The sequence below is a fragment of the Protomyctophum bolini genome (assembly GCF_963924005.1).
Source record: "Protomyctophum bolini genome assembly, chromosome: 7".
NCBI lineage: Eukaryota > Metazoa > Chordata > Actinopteri > Myctophiformes > Myctophidae > Protomyctophum > Protomyctophum bolini.
This window is the reverse complement of record NC_137868.1, coordinates 6956244-6982512: the sequence shown is the minus strand read 5'-3', so window position 1 is coordinate 6982512 and position 26269 is coordinate 6956244. Positions and strand designations below refer to the sequence as shown.

Here is a 26269-nt window from a genome sequence, read left to right as displayed (position 1 = left end):
CTCTTTCATAACCTGTCCTCCATAACCGTCTGGGTCTACTCCCTCTCTTTTCACTCACACAACCTTCATGCCGTCTGTCTCGCTTTTAGTACACGTCTGGGTTTTGGTGTCTAAAAAAAACCCAGACGGCTGCAGCGATTGATTATTATCGGCAGAGTTAATACAGGAAATCTTGTATATGGCTAGTCTGCAAGCACGTTCATTTGGAAATCCTTGACGGGAAAAAGGTTTGAGATACCACTGATATGCTGTGTATTTGGATAACAGTGAAACTGAATACTTGATGCCGGCCTGTTCTTTTTGAATAATGACCACTGAACTCAAATGACAGGCCGCTGTTTAACCCATTCTGAACGGGAACCCATTTTGGCGTTAGCATTATGTTATGCTTTAGCTATTGAAAAATAGCAGATCTACAAGCTCATAGCGCGCCACCGAGTGGCGCGCTACGAGCTTGTAGGTCTGCTATTTTGAAAAATCGAAGAGCGACTGACATTTTTAGAATCTGATCTCAGGTCAGAATGGGTTAATCAGACCAGTGTGTGTCCAGTGGAAACCTGTATGAATCTGATCTCAGGTCAGAATGGGTTAATCAAAGCACCTGGGCTCATATGAACCTGCTTTGCTTGATTTTGTGCCGTATCAAACATGGCAACCCAAACACACAATGTCATGTACGGCAAAAACAATGAAACATTGCTCTCAGAATGTTTTGAAAACATTTTGAAGCGGGAAATAGTAAATGCAGTAACGCGAATATTGATTTTTATTTGATCAACAGTTCCCGTATAGGTTTTCACAGGCACACCGGGGCATAAATCAATGGACTACTTGTATTACCGTACGCCGTGAGCATGGAATCCTTCGTTTTGTTGTAACTTTATTAAGTTAATTCGTCATTAAGTAGCCGTGTAATACATGGGAGTGACTGTAGGGTCTAATCACTCTAATCTCTAATCACTCTGTCAGGTTCATTTCTCAATGAATGACCTGCTCCAGATTGATTATTATCCTGTGTATTTATTTACTTATACTTGTAATAATGGCGAGTATTAAAACAGATTTTGGACTGAGGTCGATTAAAAAAAAGGCTTCTAAATCCTGACAGTTTTCTGAAGAAAAAAAATCAAATTTCTATGTCAGTGGTGATCAACCTTTTTCTTGTCATGGACCCCCAAAATTATCTCTATTGGGAAAATATGTTGTTCCAGGGATCCCCCCCCCCCCCCCCCCCCCCCCCCCCCAGAAGCAAAGATTTGAGTTTTTACAAAAAACGCTCTGAAAGAATATATATTCAAAGATTTGGGTCACATTTTCACGAATTTTTTCAAAAATAGCAGATCTACAAGCTCGTAGAAGACCCTCCCTCAAAGACCCACTGACTGAGATGAACGACTGACGGAGATGTCCGAGATCAAACTGTCAAACTATATTTCAGAGGGGGGGGGGGGGGGGGGGGGGATAGTGGGGCCCATGCAAAATTACTTAACCCGTTCTGACTGAGATCAGATAAAAAAAATGTCTTCTACATCCTGACAGTTTTCTGAAAAGCTGTTTCTATGTCAGTCGTTCTTCGATTTTTCAAAAATAGCAGACCTACAAGCTCGTAGCGCGGCACTTGGTGGCGCGCTATGAGCTTGTAGATCTGCTACTTTTCAATAGCTAAAGCGTAACATAATGCTAACACCAAAAGGGGTTCATGGGTTAAGATAGCATCAAAATCAGTTTAAAATGGCTAAAAGCACATTCTTGGCTATTTGAAAATTGCCGATCTACAACAGGCTCACAACGTGTGTCGCGATGCTAAAATTACAATTTAGGCAGACGCTCTTCTAATCTTATTCCAGAGCGATTTACAGTAAACATTAAGTCGTCAAGGCTGCTGGCAAGTTCTACGGCAAAATCGCTACATGTTTGTAGATCATAATCTTGGAGAGAAAAAATGTAAACACATTTTCACTACAAACTCGTGTGTGGGGCTGGCTGGCTGGCTCGCTCACTCACTGGCACACGAAAATAAATCATATGGGGGTCCTCTCCGTGTCTGTGGGCCAGACGCAAATAAATGTTGGCGTCCTTGACACGAACAACGTTGAGAAGAACCACTGCTTTATTTCACCCGGGGATGACCCCTTAGGCTTGGAACACCCTCAAGGCCTGAAGCAAGAAGAACTCATGGGGAACCCATGAGTTCTCCATAACCATGACTGTCTGGCTGCAGGAGGATGTACACACTGACTATACAATACATGAACAGCTGTGTTGTGTGCACTGAAAAGGGGAACAGATGCTTTACTCCTTCAGCCCTCCAGCAAGGGCAGAATCCAATCCCTCCAACTCTACATGCCTCTCTCTCTATACTCTATATTTTTTTAGGGCCCCTTTTATATATAACTCTTGAGAATGTACATTATGGAACCCAAAAGGACCATTTGTAGTTTAAGTACACCCTCAGAGTTATACAGACCCGGTCCATTTTGGTTCCATTTCGTACTCTATCAGAGTTACAGACCCATAAAGGATCCATTTGGTTCCGTTTACTTACACTATCAGAGTGACACACCCGTAAAGACCTATGTTTTTTTTAAAGCACTTTGAGCTGCATTTATGTATGAAAGGTGCTATATAAATAAAGTTCATTATATTATTATTATCCCCATTGATTCCATTTGTACATCATCAGAGTTACAGACCCATTAAGGGTCCAATTTGGTTCCATTTGCACACTCTGAGATAGAACAACAGACCTGTATTAGGGTCCAGAGACTCCAGAACAATAGGAACCTACCCTGTGAGGGTCCCCTGGCTGGGCCCTGACTGACCCAACTTTGAGAACCACTGGTTGTAGTAATTAAAGCCGCATATATACCGTGTCGTACGACGGGGCCGCTCGCGGGTGGCTCATACAGCTGTGCTTGTTCGGCAAGCGACACCGCGGTACGAGTCAGTAAGTACAGTATATAGAGGTGGTGCGATAGATTTGGAATACAATGTAACTATATAACGCCCTGTATGTGCAGCTTTGAAAGAGCCGTTACGATGCAAGGAAGAATAAATGCATAATGAGCTGTGAATGAACAACAAAATAGCAGAACAAGCAACAGCATGCAGCAACAAAAGTGTGTGCCGTACGTGGGTCAACTTTTTTTTTTACAATACACACACACACACACACACACACACACACACACTGTGACACACACATACATACATTCTCACACTCACGCACAACTTACCAGCTTTTCTGACTCTTCCTCTCCTCCCTTATATGTGCCGTCCTTCCTCTTCCTTTTCCTCTTGACGGATTCACATTAATGCCAGTATTAATATTGCTGCTACGCGACTTCTCGGGACGCTGCGGGTGTGTGTATTTTCTGTTTAAGAGTCTGTTGACAAACTTCAGGAGAAACTTGCTCGTTCAACTTTTCTTCTTTCCTCTCCCTTCCTCCTCCTCCTCCTCCTCCCCTAGTTGACACCACACGACTGTCATGTCCGCTGCTATAGCAGAAGAACACTTCCGGCGAGGCCTTCACAATAAAATCATCGTTAGACTTGAGATGGCCAACTGTTGCTTGAATTGAATTTAGTTTATCGTGTTATGTCAGCAAAGCTGCACAAAGCACCTGTGTGTGTGTGTGTGTGTGTGTGTGTGTGTGTGTGTGTGTGTGTGTGTGTGTGTGTGTGTGTGTGTGTGTGAAAGAATGAATGAATTAATTCATTTTTATTTTCATGTCTTGTCAACATAAATAAACAATATCAAGTTCACTTCCCACACAGAAATTACACCAAGTATTTGATACAAAAATAAGTAATAACATAAAAATAAAATACATCACACATATAAGTTTTCTTTGTCCATATGTCCCAAGCTTTCTCTATATATTCTGCTAATGCAAATATCTTTTGTTCGAAAATCCATCTCAATCGCTCTGCATCACTTTGATTGATTGATTGAAATCTTTATTAACAGTTTGCAGAATTACAGTACATTTCAAGCACAAACTCAATACAAAGACTGTTAACTGTGAGTGGACGACCCAATTAAGCCTTACACTTGTTTACAACAGGGTCCACATTGTTCAATTCATCAAAACATTTAGAGACAAACAAATACTTAACCTTAACCACATCAGATCTATATTTTTACATCTGTTAAATAACTTTTGACGTAGCTCATGATACAACGTGTGTGTGTGTGTGTGTGTGTGTGTGTGTGTGTGTGTGTGTGTGTGTGTGTGTGTGTGTGTGTGTAATTTTGTATTAGGTGCTTAGGTTTTCATGGTTTTCTCCTTTCTGTATCTGCCACTGTGCCCGGGAATCAAACCCAAATATTCTGCATGGAAAGAATCTTTTTGCGACCGTAGATTACTATGAAAACCTGCAAAACCCTGTCAGTCGATCTGTCCGTCACGCCACCCTATATATGGTCGTCAGTCCATCACGCCTCGTGACACACTCCCTATAGGCTGGATAGCCATACATGGAGTGATGGAGAAGACTGGATCATCACCTTCACCTAGATCTGCATATAGGAGCCTGCCAGCAACTCTATACATCTGATCTGACCTCAAACCTTCAAACCCTATTAGATCTCCATATATGGAGGCTGCCTGGAGCTGACCTGTTCTCAGTTCTGACATTCCATATGTTGATCCTCGATCCCCACCCGTCCTTCCCTCTTCGATGTCTCCCTTTTGACTGATACCTGTCCATTCAAACGTCTAGACTCTAGAAGTTATTAGCGGAGCTGTGCCCGGCAGCCGGCGAAATCTATAGAGCGTGTTCAGAAATACCGCACTGGAGCGCACTCGCCTATTAGTTTGCATTGCACATGCAGTGCTCGCTCAGTCCGCTACGCCATTAGAGTTCTCAACAGGCCATTCTACATACTGTGAAATTTAAAAAAATCAATCAATCAATGGCCCCCAAAATTGTAATTCCTGTAATTATTTTGAAGGCTGCGACGCCACACTTCCTCCAGTGTGTGTGACCAGCGTGGCTGACTTCACGCCATCTTCCATGGTCACGAACCGAGCCACTTCCGCGAACAAATGGCGACGTCATCTGGCTGGCCCCGCTGTTTGTTTTTTTGTGAGTTTGCACCTGGCGTGTGAGTCACGCACGCACGCGCGCATATACGCGCACGTGTAGCCTAGTACACCGCGTGCACGCGCGCTGCGAACATTAATTTCCACAGGTGCATGTTGACATGAAAATCAAAAGGTCGTTTAAACACTGTCAGAACAAATTCTATAAAAAAAAAAGTAGCCCTCTCGCTCGCTCGCACGCATGCACACACACAGACACACACACACACACACACACACACACACACACACACACAGACACACACACACACACACACACACAAACACACACACACACACACACACACACACACACACACATTGCGCAACAGTAGAATTTCCGAGATCCTGACCTACAACAAGTCATAGCCTATACCAGACCTGGTAAAAAAAAATGAACTAATTACATGTCATGACTTTATAGAGAACACTTATATCTTGAGACATAGAAATAATTCTTATACAGTATGTAAAAGGACATGCAATATCTCAAGACTCAACCTTTCTAGGCTGAAATAATTTGAACTGGGGAGTGGAGTGGACCCCCCCCCACACCCTGACAGTGACAAACTTTATGAATTGAGGCTTTACAATTTACAATTTAAGCATTTATAGCAGACGCTCTTAATCCAGAGCGACTTAACATTAAGCAAGAACAAAAAGCATGGCAATAAAAGTAAATCAGTATTCAGTGTCATACATTATATTCGGAAGAAAACCTGCATGGAGACTTGATATTCACTAGAATGGGTCTTACTCTTATGATCAAAATAAGAACATTATAAAAATAAAATCCAACTTTTGCCATGGGACAAGACCAAGTCTGCACGGACACATTACAATTTACAATTTAGGCATTTAGCAGACGCTCTTAATCCAGAGCGACTTACATTAAGCAAGAACAGAAAAGCATGGGAATACATCACATAAAGACATTTATCATGAAACATGCGTAAGCTAAGAAAGTAACAGTGGAATATCTATAATGAAACTATACATATAAGCTATACATCTATACTACTATGCTACACCTATGTACTATGACGTGCTATGACTACATACAATGCACTTATGCTGTCTACATAACATTAATTTTGTCTGCGTACAGACATATTGATGCGCGCTGCTTGGTTCCACAGAAAAGCCAAGGTTGAGTAGACCTTTGTGAACTTGTAGATTGGTTATTTTCGCCCCTTCCTAAATTATATTATTCGACAATTGGCCAATGTTTCACCAATTTCTATAGACATATACTAGAGATTCAGTAATGGTCTTTTTCCGGGTGTTTTCTTAATAGAAATCCTTAAATTGTCACTTCACTGCCGACCCACAGGATGAGAACCACTTGGGTAGGCCGTAGGCTATAAGAACACTGTGGACTTCCTGTCCTTCATGAATCATGTTCTGTTCTATGAACAAGAACATTCTTCAGTCAGTGTGTAAGTGACGCACCCTCTCAGTAATGCTTTAAGCCCTCATTACTTTTTCCATTTCATTAACCACTTTCAACCTGGCATCCGCAGCCCTATTTTGGGCACTATACTATACCTGAACTTTTGTTAAAGCTGCAATATGTCTTTTGTTTTTACGTCCTGTTAATTAGATGTAATAGTTTTGACAAATAGGCCTACAGAAAGTTAAACAAGATGAGAAAGATAAACAGAGAAACAAAAACAAAAAGTACAAAAAAACAACAACACACTGAAAAAAACAAAAAAAACAAACAAATAAACAAACTCCAAAACAATCAATAATGCAGTGAGGGAAAAAAAGGGGTGGGTGGGGGGTCAAGAGTCAAGGGATTTGCATGTCTTAATGACTGTTGGTAGGGCATTCCACATTTTGGTGGCATAGGAGTGAAAATAATTTAGTCCCTTGATTGTGCCGAATCTGGGTTGTACATGGTTTGTTGCACTCCCTCTGGTGTTGTGGGTGTGGACTTCGTTAACATTAAGGAAGTATTTAGACAGGTGTCTTGGACCGGGTGGTGTATCGAATCTTGTGGACCAGTCCCATTGCAAGATGCTGTACTCTGTCGTCGACCCTAAGCCATTCCAGCCTGTCAAGGTGGGCAGGGGTGAGGCCAAGTAGGAGCCTGACCAGTTTGTTTTGGGAGGTCTGGAGCCTTATTTTAAGGACCTTTGAGGTGCTGTGGTACCAGGAGGTGCATGCATACTTGCATAGTCGAAGAAACCTTGTACGAGGGCTCCTGTTAAGGTCTTCAAGGTGTTTTTGTTGACCAGCGAGGAGATCCTGTAAAGGAATCTTGTTCTTTGATTGACTTTTTTGATTGGTGAGAAGTCACGCAAGAGAGTCGGAGTAGAGATGCCTGGAAAGGAGCCAGCTTAGGTGGTTCGGGCATCTGGTTACTAGGATACCTCTCTCGACTCTCAAGCATCTCCCTACCAGGGAGGTCCTCAATGCACGTCCCACTGGGAGGAGACCCCAGGGCAGACCGAGGATGAGATGGAGGGATTACATCAACTCACTGGCCTTGGAACGCCTCGGAATCCTCCAGGAGGAAGTTACTAATGTTGGAACAGACAACAGAGTCAGACACATACAGAAATAGACCTAGGCAACTTTGATGACTCCAGAGGGCAGTAACATATTTTCTCCATATTTTAACTACTACTTCACCATTCTGTCACAAAAAAGAAAGCTAAAATATCTACATGCAAGCTCTTTTCATTGGAATCCTGAATTATTCTTTAGCAATTTGCATTTAATTCAAATGCAATGGAATTGTGGACAAAATCTTATCCAAGATATTAAACAAAAAAATATTCTAAGTTTTGGGATTGAGTGAGAGGCTCAAATGGGGGCTCGTGGCGTCGTGGGTGGCTCAAATTCCCCATAAATAATGGTCCTTGATTTGAAACAGGTTGAAAACCACTGTTTTAGTACATCTATGTGTTCGTGGTAAATCCATAATTGAGTTATAATTAAATCCCGCCTCTGGTCCTCACACACATGTCCGTCATTTTATTTTCACAACTTCCCCCTTATGTACTTCCGGACTGTGCAGCGTTAACACCCGCCTCCCCGCGACGCCGATTGGTTCTCCGAGTCTCCCATGGACCCGGCTCGAGTTGTGATTGGACGAACCTACCGTCTGACGTATGTGTGTGTGTAGTGGATACATCCATATGGAGCGGAGGACATATTCTGCGCCACAGAGTCTCTGTGACAGAGGGTAAGAAAATTATTCTACACATGCTGTTTTACTGAACATCAACGTCTATAACGTTAATTAAGAATAGTAACTATGCTCTTTATTTACAACGACATGTTAGGAGGACAGAAACAATGTAAACAACAGAACACTAAACGTCACAGTGCATTCCTGAAAGTGCTTCCTCCTTTTCTCTGGCCATTCAAGGAAGGAGAGATAGTGTCTATATATGTGTACTCTACAGATGCATTATTACACTATTATAACAATGTGTGTGTGTGTGTGTGTGTGTGTGTGTGTGTGTGTGTGTGTGTGTGTGTGTGTGTGTGCGCGCGTGCGTGCGTGTATGTGTTGTGTCTTATCATAAGACACAACAACAACAACACATGCATAAGACAAAACAAACATTGTACATAAGACTCTTATTTACAATGTTTGTTTTGTCTTATTTTGTGCTTTTGTTTTGTGTATCTTTGGCTGCAAAAACAACATGAATGACAAAATAGTATTATTATTATTATATTTAAGAATAATATTATTATTAATAAGTAATAATAGGGGATGTCACCTGGTGATATAATACATAAAATAATAGAATTCACGCCATACAACGATGTTACTTGGAAATTAGAAAATAAAACATACTTTCTACCGGTAATTACCTCATGCGTGGACTTAAACCGCCTTGCTTTTATTTTTAAGCCTGAGTGTTTATTCACGTACACGCAATCTGTTTCCTGCCGTGAATTGTGTGTGATTGACAACCTGTTACCTTCTTTAAAGCCTATTCACCCCCAAAAAATGTCCGCTCATGCCAACAAAATTAAGGTGGATGCCAAATTACTGAAGTCAGAGGTAATAATAGTAACATATACTCTTACCTATAGGCTACTCTTACCGGTTTGTCAAAACAATGCTTTCTATATAGAAATAACATTAGCATCATGCAGAATTGAGTTCAGCCTTTAGGCCCGGACCACCACAATAGTTTCTGTTTCTCATTTGGCCCCTTGGGAAAAATAATTGCCCACCCCTGCCGTACAGTATGTTTATCGGTAACAGGTACGGTCGCCCCAATTCCATCTCGCCCGAAATCATTTCGGCACTACAGCGCCGAAACAGCGGTAAAATAGGAGTATGAATCGGCCCTTAGGCATAGTTTTTTTGTTGTTGTGGCTTTCGCCTTTCATTTTATATTTTTATGGAGGGTCAGACTGACAGGCTGACAGGAAATGGGGAGAGAGAGGCGGGGAAGACATGCAGTAAAGGCCCGCGGCACACTCACTGCCAGACTGGATTACCAGCCAAGGTGGCTGGACCATTGAGCCATGGCCCAGAGCGTTAGGCATAGTTTTACTGGGGTTAAGTTTAGGAATAGGGTTAGGTTCAGGCATAGTTTTACTGAGGTTAAAGTTAGGAATAAGGTTAGGTTTAACCGTTTAAGCTTAATTTACTTAGATTACTTATAGGAATACCAGGTCGTGTACCTGTTCCGCCGGCTGTACGCCCGGGGCGAGTTGGTGAAGGGGCGAGTTGTTTGGTATTCTGTTTATCTATACATTAAGCTCAAGAACTATCGACACGTGAGCTGAGCTCGTAGATATACAATGTTGTGTACAGTAACATATTTATTGATACGATATAACTCAGTCAGAGCAAGTGCAGAACTGCAGATGGCTAGTAGTGACAGACTGTTGTACTTCTTAATATTAATTTTGTCTTCATTCTCATCTCTCTAGTAGTCTACTCATACCTGTACTGTACATATCCTGTGTTTCACTCTTACTGCTAGTTGTTGCTACAGTAAGTACAGTTACCTGAATTCACCCCATGGGATCAATAAAGCTCTCTTATCTTATCTTGTTTGTGTACGCGGTACTAAAAACCCCAAAGTGTCAACCCTGTCAACGTGCCAAGGACCGGCCAAAATGATATGAGTTTGGACAGTGGCGTGCACAGACATTTAGAGGGGCAGGAGGTGCTCAAGTGAAAAAAGGGCACCTTGTGCAGCGCGTGGAACCGGCCGGTTGCCTTAATAGTGTGAGATTTATAGATTTCTTCCCAATTTTCCCAAAAGGGCACACATGGGGCAGGTGTTGCTCTAGCAGCCCCTATAGTGTCTATCTGTGCACGCCACTGAGTTTGGCTGCGGAAGGATTGTGGTTGGTCAATTGTGCTGTTGTTTGTTTCATCATTGGAAATTATGTTTTGCTACGAAGTCGTCTGACTCAGCTGGCTGTTCAGTGGTTGTACTAGACTAGAGTCTAGCCCATTCTGACCTGAGATCAGATTCATGCGAGGTTTCCACTGGACACACACTGGGTCTGATTAACCCATTCTGACCTGAGATCAGATTCTAAAAATGTCAGTCGTTCTTCGATTTTTCAAAAATAGCAGACCTACAAGCTCGTATCGCGCCACTCGGTGGCGCGATATGAGCTTGTAGATCTGCTATTTTTCAATAGCTAAAGCATAACATGATGCTAACACCAAAATGGGTGCCAGGTCAGAATGGGCTAGACTCTCATGTGTGACCTGACTTTTTTCTGTAGCTTTGGGATAATTGGGACTATGTCACATGGCATTAAATCAACCAGAACGGGGGGGTGGTGGGTTGAATGTTTTTGACCTATTTTCCATCACAAATTCAAAGGATTTGCAGCATTTACCATTAAAAAAACATGGGCACGCTCTCCTTCCTTGCTGCCTAGTGGACACTGATGCTGACCGACTGGGTACATTCTGCACAGGCTTTCCAAAAACCTGAGAAAAGAAACACGTTGAAATGTATCTGCATAGCTCTGCATGTTTTTTCAGGAAATTAAGAAAAACGTATATTTTGAAAACAAAGCAATACTGCTTCATCAAAGTTGGTGTTGTGACTTTATATATTTGCCAATTATTTCCATGAGAGGTGGTGGAGTTAGCTGTTTTAGCAGACAGTTTCAGGGTCCAATGGAGTTAAGAGGTTTTGTCCCAAGCGCTTTTTGCTACTTTTCATTGGTTCAATATTTCCGAAACAACACACAGACGTAATGGGCTTTCAATCAATAGCACTGATTTATGAAAAAAAAAAAAATCAAAAACCTCAAAAATGAAGTTAGGTCGTTACCTCCCGACAGCAACGATATATTCTATAACTAACTAGTGTACATAATTCTCAGACTGAGAACAATAGTGTGTTGCCTCTATAGAGCGTCGCAGTCCCGCCCCCTCGAGAGACCCGGAAAAGAAATCCCCGTTCATTTTCCTCATAGACTTTTCAGAAAGTATTTATTTAAAGACGTTTATACGCCGTGGACAAAGACAACTCTTGTCGTGACAAATCATGACAACAAACACAATTTCTCGGGCTGCAAAAATAATTAGAAGAAGAAGAAAACGGCAGGTTACAACACTTTTTTTGTTGTTTTTCTTCTTTGTAATTATTTGTTTGGTCCAAAATATTGTGTTCGTTTTCATGATTTGTCACGACAAGAGTTGGCTCTGTATAACGCTTATAAGGTCTTTAAATAAATACGTTTTGAAATGTCTATGGGAAAAATGCATTGGAAACTATTTCCTGGGCCTGGTGTTGGCATGAAAGGGGGCGGGACTGCGACGCTCTATAGCAACCACACTAATAATAATGAACATTACATTGTGTTTGTATTGTGTGTGTCAGCCGATGCAGGCGGGCGTCAGGCTGAGTAGAGCAGCGGTGCGACTGAGGAGAGTGGTGGTCCAGGTGACCAAGGTTACCAAGGCAACCATGGCGGAGAACCACACAGGCCCCGCCTCTTCCTCCACGGCTAGGGGCGGAGCCACCACGGCAGCCATCCTCATCATCGGAGACGAGATTCTCAAGGTGAGAGAATGACATGTAATGTAAAGGCTCATACATAGTCTGGATTTAAGGTGGTGGGGTGACCACCGAACTACAACATGACGTCACGAGCCGCGGTGAAGAGCAAACCACCGCCACCGCTCCAGCCCTTCTCTCTGTTTTTACTCACCACCGCTCAACGTTATTTCAGCTCCGGTGGTCAGCTCACCACTGGAGAGGTGGTCACCTCACCACCGAAAATCCAGACTATGAATAGGCCTTTAGTCTATGTCTTGAACGGTGACAAGCTGACAATAAAGTTGTATCGTATATCTGCTATTTTTCAATAGCTAAAGCATAAAATAATGGTTAATGTTGGTTAAAACGCCAAAGTGACACAGATGCGTTCCAGGTCTGAATCCTGTCTCTGTGTCTCTCGCCCCTCTCTCTCTCTCTCTCTCCCCCCCATGCAGGGTCACACGGTAGACACCAACAGCGCCTTCCTGTGCCGCGCGCTGCGGAAGCTGGGCGTGTGCGTGCAGCGCATCACGGTGGTGCCGGACGAGCAGGAGGTCATCGCCCGGGAGGTGGCGCTGCTCGCGCCCCTCTACACCCACCTCCTCACGTCGGGCGGCATCGGCCCCACGCACGACGACGTCACCTTCGAGAGCGTGGCGCTGGCCTTCCGCGAGGAGGTGTGCCCGCACCCCGAGCTGTGCCAGCTGGTGCAGGAGTTCTTCGGGGAGAAGGCCACGGAGAAGGACAGCGCCGCCATGAAGCTGGCCATGGTGCCGCGCTCCGCCAAGCTCAACTACGGCCGGGACCCGCACACCGGGAAGCCCCTACGATACCCCCTGGTCAGTGTGTGTGTGTGTGTGCACTGTGCAGTGGTGGAGAAATCACACCTGTGTGAACTGAGTGGCGCAGGCTGTGTGTGTGTGTGTGGGGGGGGGGGGGGGGACTAACGTGGTGACACATTGCAGCTTGCAGGCTAGTTGACTATACCTTCCTTGCCATCAAGGACTGTATAAAGAGGAGAAGAAGCGAAGACCGTAAGGGCGCCGCCATGTTGATCACATGGTGCTCCATGGAAGGAAAGAAACATGCGCAGTTGCAGACCAAGGCTGCATAAAGCCCATTGCGCCCTTACGGTCTTCGCTTCTTGTCCTCTTTAGACAAGTCCTTGACTATACCTTCCTTGCCATCAGGAAATAAACATAGCAGTAGCAAGACACAACAAAAGCTCATGATGCCGGTTACTGCGGGACGTGTATTATATTATGGCCGAATTTGTGTCCGGATAAATGTAATCTGGCCAGTCACAGTGGCCAGCTCAAACTCCCGGAAACACTGCTTGGTGAGTGTGTGTGTGTGTGTGTGTGTCTCTGCGATAGCCCTTGGTTTGTGGCTGTGCGTGTTTGTGTGCAGTGCACTTCTATTGCAATGTAAGTGAGGGCCAAATAAAATTAATATAATAGAATTTGAGAAATATTTAGTATTTATTATGAGGACCATTTTCCTGGTCCTCACAAGAGAAATAGATTGTTTATAGATAGTTATTGGTTAGTTAAGAGTCAGGATTTGACATTTAGAGGTAACGTTTTAGGCATTGTGGTTTGGAGTTTACTCTGGTGTCACACGCCGAAAATAACACAACCTACAAACTCACAACACGGCATAGCGTGGTGCCTTGTGAGCTTGTATAATAATATCGACTATTTCCGGCATAATTTGTTGATGACCTCAGTCAGACGTTTTCCTGGGGCAATTATATGAAGTGATGGTGAACACTGTCAGACTCAGAATGTACAGTAAAGAAAGTGCTGCAACTTCCACTAATAAAAATAATAATAATTGATGTCGGGCAGAAACCTCATATCTTTTTTTTCCTCGGTTTCTTCTCCCATAAATTAATGTCCTCCGAGAGTGTCACACAAAGGTTAGCCGATAAGCATGTTGTGAGCTTGCAGATCAGTCTATTTTCAATTATTTTAAAATATATATATTTTTAAATTAATAACAAAGAAACAATTTTTTGGATATAAAAGGTTTCCACCGCCGGCAGTAATGATTGTCGCTTCATGAAGTTGTTCCAAGGGAAAAATGACAATTCCCCAATTCATCAGCGTGATGAATGATGCTGACGCTACAGCAGCACAGCTCAGGTCTATGAATTATGGGTACCAGCTACAGCATAACGCGTTTAGGCCCCACATCGAAATTTAAAAAGAAATCTTCTAAATCGTGACCAGTTTTCTGAAAAACTATGTTTCTATATCAGTGGTGCTCAATAGTTCACGTCAAGGACCCCAAAAATGATATGTAATAGGCCACCGACCGCCATCTGAAAATATGTTGTTTCAGAGACCACCCCAGAAGCAAAGATTTGAGTTAAAAACGTTTGCTCTGAAAGAATATATATTCAAAGATTTGCACCACATTTTCAAGACTTTTCAAAAATAGCAGACCTACAAGCTCATCATGAGCTTGTAGATCTGCTATTTTTCAATAGCTAAAGTATAACATCATTCTTAAAACACCTAAAAGGGGTTCCCGTTCAGAATGGGATAATATTGGTTAGAGTCTGACGATGACTGATGATGTTTGGGCCCGAATCCGTTCCAGAGTTTGGAGAACTTATTTTCTAACTTGCATTATAATCAAATACATGAAAATAAATAATTAACTATAGATAAAAAAATAAGTACGCCTATGTATCGTTGCTGTCAGGAGGAAACCACCTAACAGGAGGAAACCACCTAACCACCTAACAACTAATGTTTCGAAAATATTGAACCAATGAAAAGTAGTAAAAAGTGAACACACACACACACAGATCCTCTTATAGACGTCTCATGCAGAGTCGTACAAAGGACTCTGATTCTAAGTTGTCTCTGTCAGGTGGAAAGCTGGAAACCTGTCCAAAACTGTTACTTTTCAGAGTTCAAATTCAAAAATAGCACCACAGAAAGCTCAAAGTGCGCCACGTTTCGCACTAGTAGATCTGCTACTTCTGCTAATTTTCTGTGGCGCTGTAGTACGATCAAGTAGGGCGGGAAGTCAACTCTTATCGTTGAAAGTGTTAATACCATTGTCAGTTAATATTATTTATTCGACCGATCAAATTCTCGCTGACGGTTGAAGTGATCATAAATCACATTCACAAAACGTTATTCGTTCCGTGGACCATTTACAGTACTTGCGATTGCAAGGACTGAATACATTGTTTATTCAATCCTTGCCCTTGTTTCTAACCTGTGTGTACATGTGTGCATGTGTGCGTGTGTGTGTGTTGTGGCAACCCAGGGGAGAATAGTCAAGATTCACAATAAAATAAGAGGCTCAGTCAGATTCAACATGTAACTTAAATTGTCTTTTATTAAATTGTTAGGGAAAGGGGAAAACGGGGCAAAACGTCAACTTAGGTTTCCTCCTGTCTGGGGCTTGGGCTTCTATGCACAGTCCTGTGGGCAGAGCAGAGAGAGAGCTAGTGACTACTGTATTCAGGTGGGGGAGAGTGCTGTAGGCTCTCCCTTGAGGAGTTCAGTCGGCCTAGGAGGGAGGGAGAGAGAACGAGACCAGGTGAGCCACAATACACGCACAGCACATCCAAGTGGGTCCAAAGGTTTGAGTTAAATCTTGTACTCACTTGTGAGATCTCCCTCATACCATGCAGCCTCCTCATGAACAGAGTGATTCCTGCTTCCTCACTCCTCCATTAGTCCAAACTGACTCACCAGGCAGCTTGGGCGTCGGCTATTTAAAAGCTTCTGTTGATTGCCTTACTGGCTGCAGGTGCGTCCATGTCCAGGCTCCCATTGGCTGCAATACCTGTACAGGGTGATAAACTCCCTCTATCACCTCCCCTCAGCCTCCTTCTGTGGGGAATAGGCCTGGCTGTTTCCCCTGGTTTGCCACAGTGTGTATACGGTATATATTATGTGTGCGTGTGTCTCTCTCTTCCAGGTCAGCGTCCGCAACGTGTACATATTCCCCGGCATTCCCTCCCTGCTGGAGAGAGCCTTCACTGGGCTGGAACACCTGTTCGCCGGTTCAGGAACCACCTTTCACACCAGAGAGGTGACGACCGGCAACACACTGCTTTGATACACACTGTCTGTCACCATTACCATGTCACCAGCACCATACCAGGTTTAATCTAACACATTATCATCACCATACCAGGTTTAATCTGACACATACCATCATCATACTGTAGGTCGGGAGAGGCTTATTGTCTGTATCAGCCGGTAACAGGCGGGTGTCTGTCCCTGTTACCGTGCACTAGACCAGTGGTTTCCAAAGTGGGGTCCAGGGATCCCTAGGGGTCCTTGAGAGAGTTCCAGGGGGTCCCCAGCTAAATAGATAGTTAGGAACCAAACTGACCCTTATTGTCCATTTGGTTCCATTTGTACACTCTCAGAGTTTAGCAGAATTAGCATTGGTTTTACAATATAAAGTGTGGTCCCAGAGATGCCATTAAATGGGGGGTAACTGCTGTTACAGGAGAAGGATATCAAATGGAACACAGCCACCTTAAAGACTAATCAGTGTGTGTATTCCTGCATCGGCTGATCTTGGTACATAGAAATTGATTTATTGGAGATTCTGACTTTCAATTGTACATACATTTAGTTTTGTTTTGATTGTATTGTTCCACTTTTTGCTTTGGCAATGTAAACGTATGTTGTCTCAAGCCAATATAGCCCTTTGAATTGAATTGAATACTCCTTACAGCAAATCTCTATATTTCTCTATTAGGTATTTGTAGACGCAGACGAGGCAGAGATCGCCCCGGCTCTGACGCGGCTGCAGGCCGACTGGGGGAAGAAGGTGTCCCTGGGCTCCTACCCGGACTGGATGAGTAACTACCACCGCGTCAGGCTGGTCCTGGACTCGGACAGCCCCGAGGAGGTGGAGCGCGCCCGGGCACAGCTGCTGGAACAGCTGCCCGACGGCAGCGTGGTCCACCTGGTCAGAGACCCCGTGACCATCGCTCCAGACGAGGTCTACAGGCTGGCCAACAGCGGTGAGGAGCCAGGGGAGGGAAAAGTATACTCAATATTGTTTTTATTAACCCATTTAGACCTGACGTCGAAATTTACAAAATGTCTTCTAAATCATGAACCTTTTCTGAAAAACCTCGTATATCAGTGGTGCTCAATATTTCCATGTCAAGGACCACAACAATTATATGGAATATGCCGCCGACCCCCGTCTGAAAATATGTTGTTCCAGGTGACCCCCCCCCCCCAGGAGCAAAGATTTGAGTTGTAAACGTTCGCTCTGAAAGAATATATATTCCAAGATTTGCATCACATTTTCACGATTTTGAATATATATTATTAACGTTTTTAACTCAAATCTTTGCTTCTGGGGGGGTCCCTGGAGCAACATATTTTCAGATGGGGGTTCGCGGCCAAATACAGATGATTCTGGGGTCCTTGACATGAAAATGGTTGAACACCAACCACTGACATAGAAACATAGTGGTTCTTCAGAAAACTGAAAACTAGAAGACATTTTTTTAAATCTGCCTCAGGTCTAAATGTGTTAAAAAAGGGCTGGAGAGAGAAGATGGAGACTCCTGGTACTGAACAAACACTCTACAGCAGAGTACTAATATAGAGATATTTAATTAACTACAGCTGTGGTGATTGTATCTCGGTCTCCCCTGCTCTTCTATTGAGACATGTAGAGTCGTGTGGTCGGAGAGGACACCTACTGGTTGATAGGCGGTACTGCCTGACAGTGTCAGAATGCAGTTTCTCCCCAAACGCACCAGGGTTATTATGGTTTAACTAAAACAAATTAATTAAAAGTAATGTTAGCTAAATATTTTAAGGGATTTGGGGCGCCCGCAGGCCTAGTGGTCCAGGCGCATGCCACATATAGGCTCTGGCCTGACAGCGCGTCGCATGTCCGAGTCCCGTTCATGACATTTGATGCATGTCTCTCCCCTTCTCTCTCTCCCTCTTTCCTGTCTATCTTCACTTGAAAGTATCAATAAAGGAAAAAAGCCAAAAACAAAAAATAATAATATATATATATATATTTTTTAGGAAGTGAAATAAAAGCAAAAACAAGTCTTTACGGGGGGGGAATTGTCCAAAACCTTCCAAAATAGCGGGGGAAAAACACACAAACTAATACAAGAAAATTAAATGCAAAATGAACAAAAACTATAAAAGCCTTTTAAAAAAACGAAATACTATACTAAACTAAACAGCAACCTCAAACTGAAAATGAATGAATAAGTCAAAAATGTGGAATGGAAAAAAACCTCGCAAACTTATAACTGGGGTAATAATGGGAACAAATTCCCGGGCAGCACATGTCTTTTCACGGATTGCAGCTTTAACATGATCCATCAGTAAAGCCATTTATTCCGTCATAAATATTAGATGAATCATTTCACCCTCCAGTGCAGCTTGTCAGGAGGTCTCTCGTTGTCCAGGTTATAAGTTGGACAAGATCTTCTCGTGGCTCCACAAGGTTATAAATTGGACAAGATCTCTCGTGGCTCCACAAGTAAAATTTCTGTTATTGTGTCTCCTCCAGGTTGTCCTCTGGGGGACAAGGTGTCTTCGGCTCTGAAGACGGTGGAGGAGGCGCTGGACCGTTACTCCTACCAGGAGGTGTGTGTGGGATTCAACGGAGGGAAGGACTGCACCGCTCTGCTGCACCTCTACTACGCTGCTCTGAAACGGTGAGGAGGGGAGAGGATCTTATCTCTGTATTCAACAATTATTATCTTCTTCAACAATGATGGCAAAAGCAAACAACAGCCATGGAGCAGAGCAGCTCTGTGAAACCCAGTGACTCCCGTTGAAAATGAATTTCGAGCTGCTCTGCTCCCCCCCCACTCTCTTCCCGGAACAGAGAGAGCGATTTCGTTTCAATAGTGTGTCAGGCGCCTGAAAATGCATTGCGAGCCGTACGTGCGACACCGAGAAGACAGCTGTCTTTTATGTGTGACTGAGGCCGAGGAGTAAGATTGTGTCTTGTCTTGTGACAGTTATCAGATCTGTCTCTAACCCGTCCATCTTTCCTCCTCTCTGTCAGGAAGTGTCCAGATAACAAAGATAAGGTGAAAGCTCTCTACATTCGTGTCGTCTCGCCCTTTCCAGAAATGGAGAGATTTCTGCAGGACACTATCAAGAGGTGACACACGCACACACACAAACACACACACACACAAACAGGTGCTTACGCACACTCTGACTGAGAGTTTTTATTTCGTGCAATTAAGTTACATTTATGTAAATTGCTTCTGTGTCCGCTAACGAGCCCGTCATCCACACAGAAACACGGATATAACGAGGCAATGAAGCGGCGCTAATTGTTTCGTGAAGCGAGGGAATTCAAGCATAAAAATAATTGTTTGATGTGATCATATTTGTTTTGCATTTCGCACTCCCGCTTTCTAACCACTCAATCTGGGAACCCACTCTTTAAAAAGAATAATTAAAATAAATCCTTCGTTTTCCGTAATGTCGTTGCCATTAAAAAAATGCAATCCACGAGCCCATCAGCAAGCTCAAATCAGCAGATCTACGGTTAATTCTCAGGTGAATTTTGGGGTCTTTAGAGTAAAACATCCAACGGGCTGAAGGCCGTGGCAGGAGCTGGACGCAGTGAGAATCAACTCTGGGAGTTTCGTATAAATGGTCGGCTGTGTGTGTGTGCCGTGTGCGTGTGCCGTGCGTGTGTGTGTGTGTGTGTGTGTGTGTGTGTGTGTGTGTGTGTGTGTGTGTGTGTGTGTGTGTGTGTGTGTGTGTCACAGGTACGACCTGGAGCTGATCTCGGTGGAGGGAAACATCCGCCAGGCTCTGACGGAGATCCAGGAGAGGAGGCCGGAGCTCCGGGCTGTGCTGATGGGCACGCGGAGGACAGACCCCTACTCACACACGCTCACACACATGTGCCCCACGGACCCAGGCTGGCCTGCATACATGAGAGTCAACCCTCTACTGGTGAGACGCGCACGCACACACACATTCATGTTTACGCGAACGTGCATGTTCCACTGACCCCAAGCTGACTTGAATACGAATACATTTGTCTTGCTTAGCGTCATGTCCATGTCCAGGGGGTCTACTTGTAACCTGACGCTGCCAGATCCAAGAAGCTTGCTACACAAATTTGTTTCACAGCTTATTGGGATCTGGGATCGCGGAAGCAAATTCGATGACGGGGCTGTTCCTTTTTTTCAAGATACTTGGTAGATGATTGGATGGGACCGTCTGTCTGTGGGCGTGCAAACACAACCAATCATATTGACGTGTCTATATAGCTTCACATCCGGTTTCGCACATATCCCGCCCTTAGCTCACGCTGATTGGTTCGGTACGGAACGGATTGGTGTTAGCTGAACTCCCTGAGAAATCCCAGATGGAAGCTGTGTTGGGGAACATGCCCAATACCGCCCCCATCTGGCAGCGTCAGGTTAGTCTACTTGTACAGTACTGTACATCAAGCTGCCTCACGGGCCTCATGGCTCGGCAAGGCTTACTTACTTATTTCGGTTCCATAAAGGAAAAATAAATAAAACTGAAACAAACTCGAGATAGAACCAATGCTGAAACACAATTCATTCTATAAACTAATTATATGTCAACTTTATTAAAATAACATAATACATATTAGTAACCTTTCATACGTTTATGCCATGACCACACGATGGAAATCAGTAGTAAAGCTTTAATTATAGGAGAACTACTGGTCGCCTTAAATTATAAGCTAGTATCAATTCCTTCATTATGTACCCGCCTGGTACCCAGCAATTTGGATTCTGTTCCTACTCGGAAACCTACATTTCGATACCCAACACTAGAGCTATTTCAATACCCAAGAACCAGAACACACATTGTGTTGAAAACAGCGTAGCTTGACGTTAATCTGGACTTCAGATGGCCAGTGTGACACAGCAGAGTGCATGCTGGGAGTCTGGGACAGCATCCATGATGGATGACTCCCATACATCATGGATGAACATCCCTTTCCCAAAGTCCCACAACAGCCTTTCACTTCCTATCAGAGATGGCCTGGTTGTCTGAAAGAGAGTGTCGTCTAGCCGATGACATCATCCGTGTCCACATTTATGTGATTCTATGTCAGCCCAGTGACAGCCTGTGTGAGAAATCTGGCACCGATTTGTATCGCGGTATTGGGAGATTAACTCTGGACAATGTCACGAGGTGGGAGTGTAGATCAGCACAAGCTCATGATTTATTTTTTATTTTAATTGGAGCCAGGCCATGACTACAAAACGGCAACATTTTACAACTGAAGAAAAGACAAGACAAAAATCAATCCAACACGCAACTAGCGATCCACCCAAGATGCTCCCCATGTTCTACTCAATCAGATATCTCAATCAGATCTTCAGGTGCCAATCAATCAGATATCTCAATCAGATCTTCAGGTGCCAATCACCCAAATGCACAGCTATAGGCTTCAACAAGCTGCTTCCGCATAACGGCATCAACAAAAAATAAATCAAATATGATTCCAGTCACAACAGAATGTGCACCTGGGAATCTACGAGTTACAATCATACCATAATACATTTCAATATGGACGTTTTTACTGCTGCTGAACTTACTTGTCACTTAGCTCTGTGACACACAAACCCTTTTCTGGACCAATGGTTCCCAAACCATTTGGGGGTATTTTCCCCACAATATTTAGCTGTGAAACCCTGAGTCAAACTAAATGTAATGCCTCAACTCCTACAATTCCCTAGTGCTTGTCAGGATGTGTATGTGGGGTGGAAGGGGGGTCCCAACAGTTTAAATATGGGTTTTTTTTGGGTCACGGCCTGAAAAGTTTGTGAACCTTTGTTCTCTAGAGAGTAGGTCAGCTCTTTCAGAGTCACGCTATAAAAAAAAAAGAAAGTTTGATGCCATTGCTGGCTGTGGGTGGTTGTTGTTTTTCTCTCCCTTCATCCTGCTGACATGCAGCCTCCCATCCATCATCCTCACAGCCCTCTGTAATGTGGTTCTGTTCTGGTGAGCGCTGCTCAAAGAGCGAGCAGCGCCGTTCTAGAACGGAGCCCATGTTGCAACGCTCCGCTCCGCCGGGCCGCTGCGTTCATCAATCTCTGTGTTTTCTAAACGAGTCGGACGGACGCCGTGGAGAACTGACGCCTACAATCACGTCTTCCTCCACATCCAGACGAGCGCGTGCGCGCACACACACAGACACACACACACACACACACACACACACGTTCTTTCTTTCTTTCGACTGGTCTTTTCTCGTCCTCAATCTCGAGGAGTTTGAGGACACCTAAACCGTAGAATACAAAAACACGCCCTAAACTCGCCTCGAAGCACGTTTTCACCCCCGGGGTCAAATCTGGCGACCTCGTAACGGCCGCCACTACGTATTCCTAAATGGAACCTCAGTTAACACTATGCCTCAACCTAATCTTATTTCCTAAACGTAACCTCAGTAAAACTATGCCTAACCCTGAGAAATCCACACCAAAACACGTACATGTACCCTGAATCAGACTAATAATCCTGTCCCAACAGACACGTTGGCCTTGAATTGTTTCATAGATGCTCCCTGTTCTCCATTCTCCTTTTTGAAACTAGCTCCTCACCACTCACCCTACACACTTCCACTCGGTTTGAGCATAGATATATAAATAATAGAGACACAATGCAATGCAAGTGGATGGGAGGGGAATTCCGGTGCCGTCTCCGGTATTTATATATCTATGCTCAAAGCAAGTGGAAGTGTGTAGGGCGAGTGGCGAGGAGCTAGTTTCAAAAAGGGGAACTGGGCTCCCACAGTAAAATGCAACTAGAATGGTAGAAGAAAGCTAGTTGTTTTCATTCTAATGCATATTCTAATTCCTAAACGTAACCTCAGTTAACACTATCTATGCCTCAACCTAATCTTATCGCTAAACATAGCTGCCGTCAGTAAAACTATGCCTAATCCTGAATGTATTTATTCCTCACCTTAGCCTCTCAGTGTATCCATCTTTTGTGGTAAAATAGAAATAGAAACAGCCATCCTATAGCAGCCGATATTGACTATAACTTTGGCTGGTTTCTAGGTCTGCATGTGGTATGGATCAAAAACCTCAATGTCGATGTTGTGACGAATAAAAACATATAAACAACACAGGAGCTTAAGTGATTAAATCCACTGTGTGTGTGTGTGTGTTCTCTGTCCACAGGACTGGTCTTATCATGACATCTGGTCCTTCCTCAGGACGCTCTATGTCCCCTACTGTGTCCTCTACGACAAAGGGTAAGGACACATTCTATGTCCCTCGTAGTGGGGTCTGGGGACCCTCGTAGTGGGGTCTGGGGACCCTCAAGGGCAAGGGGTATTGATGGTTAGGAACCAATGGAAACTTACAGGACTGTAACTCAGAGAGTGTACAACTGGAATCAGATTTATTTACAATAGATTACATTAGATTACGATTGTATATCGTCGCTGTTGGGCAGAAACCAACAATCTCAATTTCCCAACTTTTTGAATAGCCTTTACGTCTGTGTTTGGGTATTACAAACATTGAACCAATGAAAAGTATTAATAAGTGCTTCTTCTGTGGGTATTCCCCCATTGATTAGAATGACCAAGTCAGACGGAAAAATGGTCAAAAATGGTCAAACTGCAATTGAGGTGTATTTGGCGTAAGTGACGATAATATAAGGACACATTCAAGTATCTGACAACAATATATAAAGTCACCGTACCAGCTTTGATGAGGCAGTATTGTGTTGTTCTACATAGCTGGCCAAGCATTCTGCCAAGACAGCAGAGATATGTTAAAACGGGTTCAATTCATATTGTTCTGCCCTTACTATACGTTGGTGTACATTGTGTATGGCTTGGCAGACAGCTAACAAGGTTCCCAATAAAGCTCCAAAGGCAGTGACTTGGTTTGGGGTCTTTAGTGAAGAATACATTGTAAAACTGCAATACAGAAAAAATAGAAACACAACATTGGTGTCATATACTGTAAAATAATAAACCAAACATAGTTATTGTATGCATCATACAAGATTACAAAAAGAACATGTAAATTGCTTTAAGAGCCAAGAAGTTTAACAAAAAACACACAAACTTACAGACTTATCCTGTCCAAGGCCTGATAGAAAGGGTTAACTCAACATGTAGTGAGTGAGCTCTTGACAGTGTGCTGGCTTGAACTGAACTGACTCTGACCAAACTAATCACCTCATAACTACCCTTGTGAAGCTACCAGGTGAGGAGAATTACTAATTAAGCAAAAGAACATTGGTCTCCATTACACATAGGGCCTACTAGGTGAAAGGTGAACTACCTAGAAAAGTAAACGGCACACATATTCTTATCCACCATTCTATTCAATATAACATGAGCACATTAAGTAATTATTATACCCACCTCTCCGGTTGGAACCTGAACGCTCTCCGTCACCCCCGGCAGGTACACCTCATTGGGCAGCATGGACAACACCTGCCGAAACCCCTCCCTCCAGACGGTGGACGGGAGGGGCGTGGCCCGCTACAGGCCCGCCCACATGCTGGAGAACGAGGAGGAGGAGCGCAACTCTCGAGCCTGACCGATGACGACGAAGACGACGATGATGAAGATAATGATGGCGATGATGATGTCAGGACCTTCAACACACTGTTACTTGCCGCTTTAGTCTCCCGTGGCCAGGCAGGTTGCCTCTCGCGACTTTCAAGATGCTTCCGTCGTACAGTCTGGAAAACGGAAGCTCTGATCACGAGAGTAAGCGATAAAGCGGAAGTGGAGACTCCTCCCCACCTCTGTTTCGTCTGTACAATCGCATTTATCTTAATATAAATCAAAATCATCGAAGCATGCAGTATATACAGTAGCTTGCTGCTTAGCAGAAATGGAAATACCAAAATAAAATGTAAAGATGTTCTAAAGTATATTTTCGTGAATGGAAATGGCAGCTTCCTCACTTGGATTTCTGGAGGTGTAGTTCTCAGACTATATAGCATTCAGGAGGTGTAGTTCTCAGACTATATAGCATTCAGGAGGTGTAGTTCTCAGACTCTATATAACATTCAGGAGGTGTAGTTCTCAGACTCTATATAACATTCAGGAGGTGTAGTTCTCAGACTCTATATAGCATTCAGGAGGTGTAGTTCCAGACTCTATATAGCATTCAGGAGGTGTAGTTCCAGACTCTATATAGCATTCAGGAGGTGTAGTTCCAGACTCTATATAGCATTCAGGAGGTGTAGTTCCAGACTCTATATAGCATTCAGGAGGTGTAGTTCTCAGACTCTATATAGCATTCAGGAGGTGTAGTTCCAGACTCTATATAGCATTCAGGAGGTGTAGTTCCAGACTCTATATAACATTCAGGAGGTGTAGTTCCAGACTCTGTATAGCATTCAGGAGGTGTACTTCCAGACTCTATATAGCATTCAGGAGGTGTAGTTCCAGACTCTATATAGCATTCAGGAGGTGTAGTTCTCAGACTCTATATAGCATTCAGGAGGTGTAGTTCCAGACTCTATATAACATTCAGGAGGTGTAGTTCCAGACTCTGTATAGCATTCAGGAGGTGTAGTTCCAGACGCTCTATAGCATTCAGGAGATTGTGGAATAGTTGTCTGGCCACGCGACACTATTTGCTGCTTATCGGGGCAGGATGTGCCCAACGCTCCCTCCCGTCCAATCATCTGTTAGCAGGAAATGGACCAGTTTACAGATAGAACACTATATTAACCATATAGGCCTACAGCTAGTCTGACTGTGTGTGTGTGTGTGTGTGTGTGTGTGTGTGTGTGTGTGTGTGTGTGTATGTGTGCAATCACTTTAAAGCTACTATCTCTGTGATTTTCAATAAAAACATTCAGTTGTCTCTCCCGGCTGTTTGTTCATGTAATCTCAGTGTTCTTTTCTGTCTCTCCTGTACATGGCCTCCCTCGAGGCTCTCCTACGTCTAAATAAATCATACGTGCAGCATCGATTGTTACAGATGTTCCTTGTTTCCAGTTCAAATCCATCCATCCGCACGGGGGTTGGTGGTGGTGGTGGTGGGGGGGGGGGGGGGGGGGGGGGGGGGGGCTATACCGAGAGTGAGTGAGAAGATGGCAGCCGTCTGGGACATAAGTAAAAAAGAGAAAAAGGCTGCACACTCGTAGCCACGATGCTGTATTTTTATTAGTAACCAAGGTTTCGGCCTTTCGCCTTCCTTTGCTG

At 43.8% G+C, this 26269-nt stretch overlaps 1 protein-coding gene across 6 annotated transcripts; it reads left to right on the top strand.

Annotated features, from left to right (window-relative positions):
• Positions 1–8222: 8222 nt before the first annotated feature.
• Positions 8223–25958, top strand: flad1 (flavin adenine dinucleotide synthetase 1). Of its 6 annotated transcripts, none has more exons than XM_080767564.1 (12): positions 8223–8283; positions 11927–12109; positions 12541–12924; positions 16034–16147; positions 16829–17096; positions 18629–18776; positions 19133–19231; positions 19854–20043; positions 23265–23338; positions 24509–25031; positions 25164–25363; positions 25529–25958. In XM_080767564.1, the coding sequence occupies exons 2-10, from the start codon at positions 11930–11932 to the stop codon at positions 24642–24644; spliced, it is 1593 nt and encodes a 530-aa protein (XP_080623690.1). In that variant the 5' UTR covers positions 8223–8283; positions 11927–11929; the 3' UTR covers positions 24645–25031; positions 25164–25363; positions 25529–25958. The 6 variants fall into 6 exon arrangements, with proteins under 6 accessions (XP_080623690.1, XP_080623688.1, XP_080623689.1 ...); XM_080767562.1 differs by having other exon boundaries at positions 25130–25363; XM_080767563.1 differs by having other exon boundaries at positions 25096–25363.
• The last annotated feature ends 311 nt before the right edge of the window (positions 25959–26269 follow it).

Coding starts and splice junctions, on each gene's coding strand:
- flad1 (XM_080767564.1), top strand. CDS start 11,930: ATGCAGGCGGGCGTCAGGCTGAGTAGAGCAGCGGTGCGACTGAGGAGA. Junction 18,777..19,132: donor TACTACGCTGCTCTGAAACG/GTGAGGAGGGGA, acceptor CCTCTCTGTCAG/GAAGTGTCCAGATAACAAAG. Junction 23,339..24,508: donor TGTGTCCTCTACGACAAAGG/GTAAGGACACAT, acceptor CACCCCCGGCAG/GTACACCTCATTGGGCAGCA.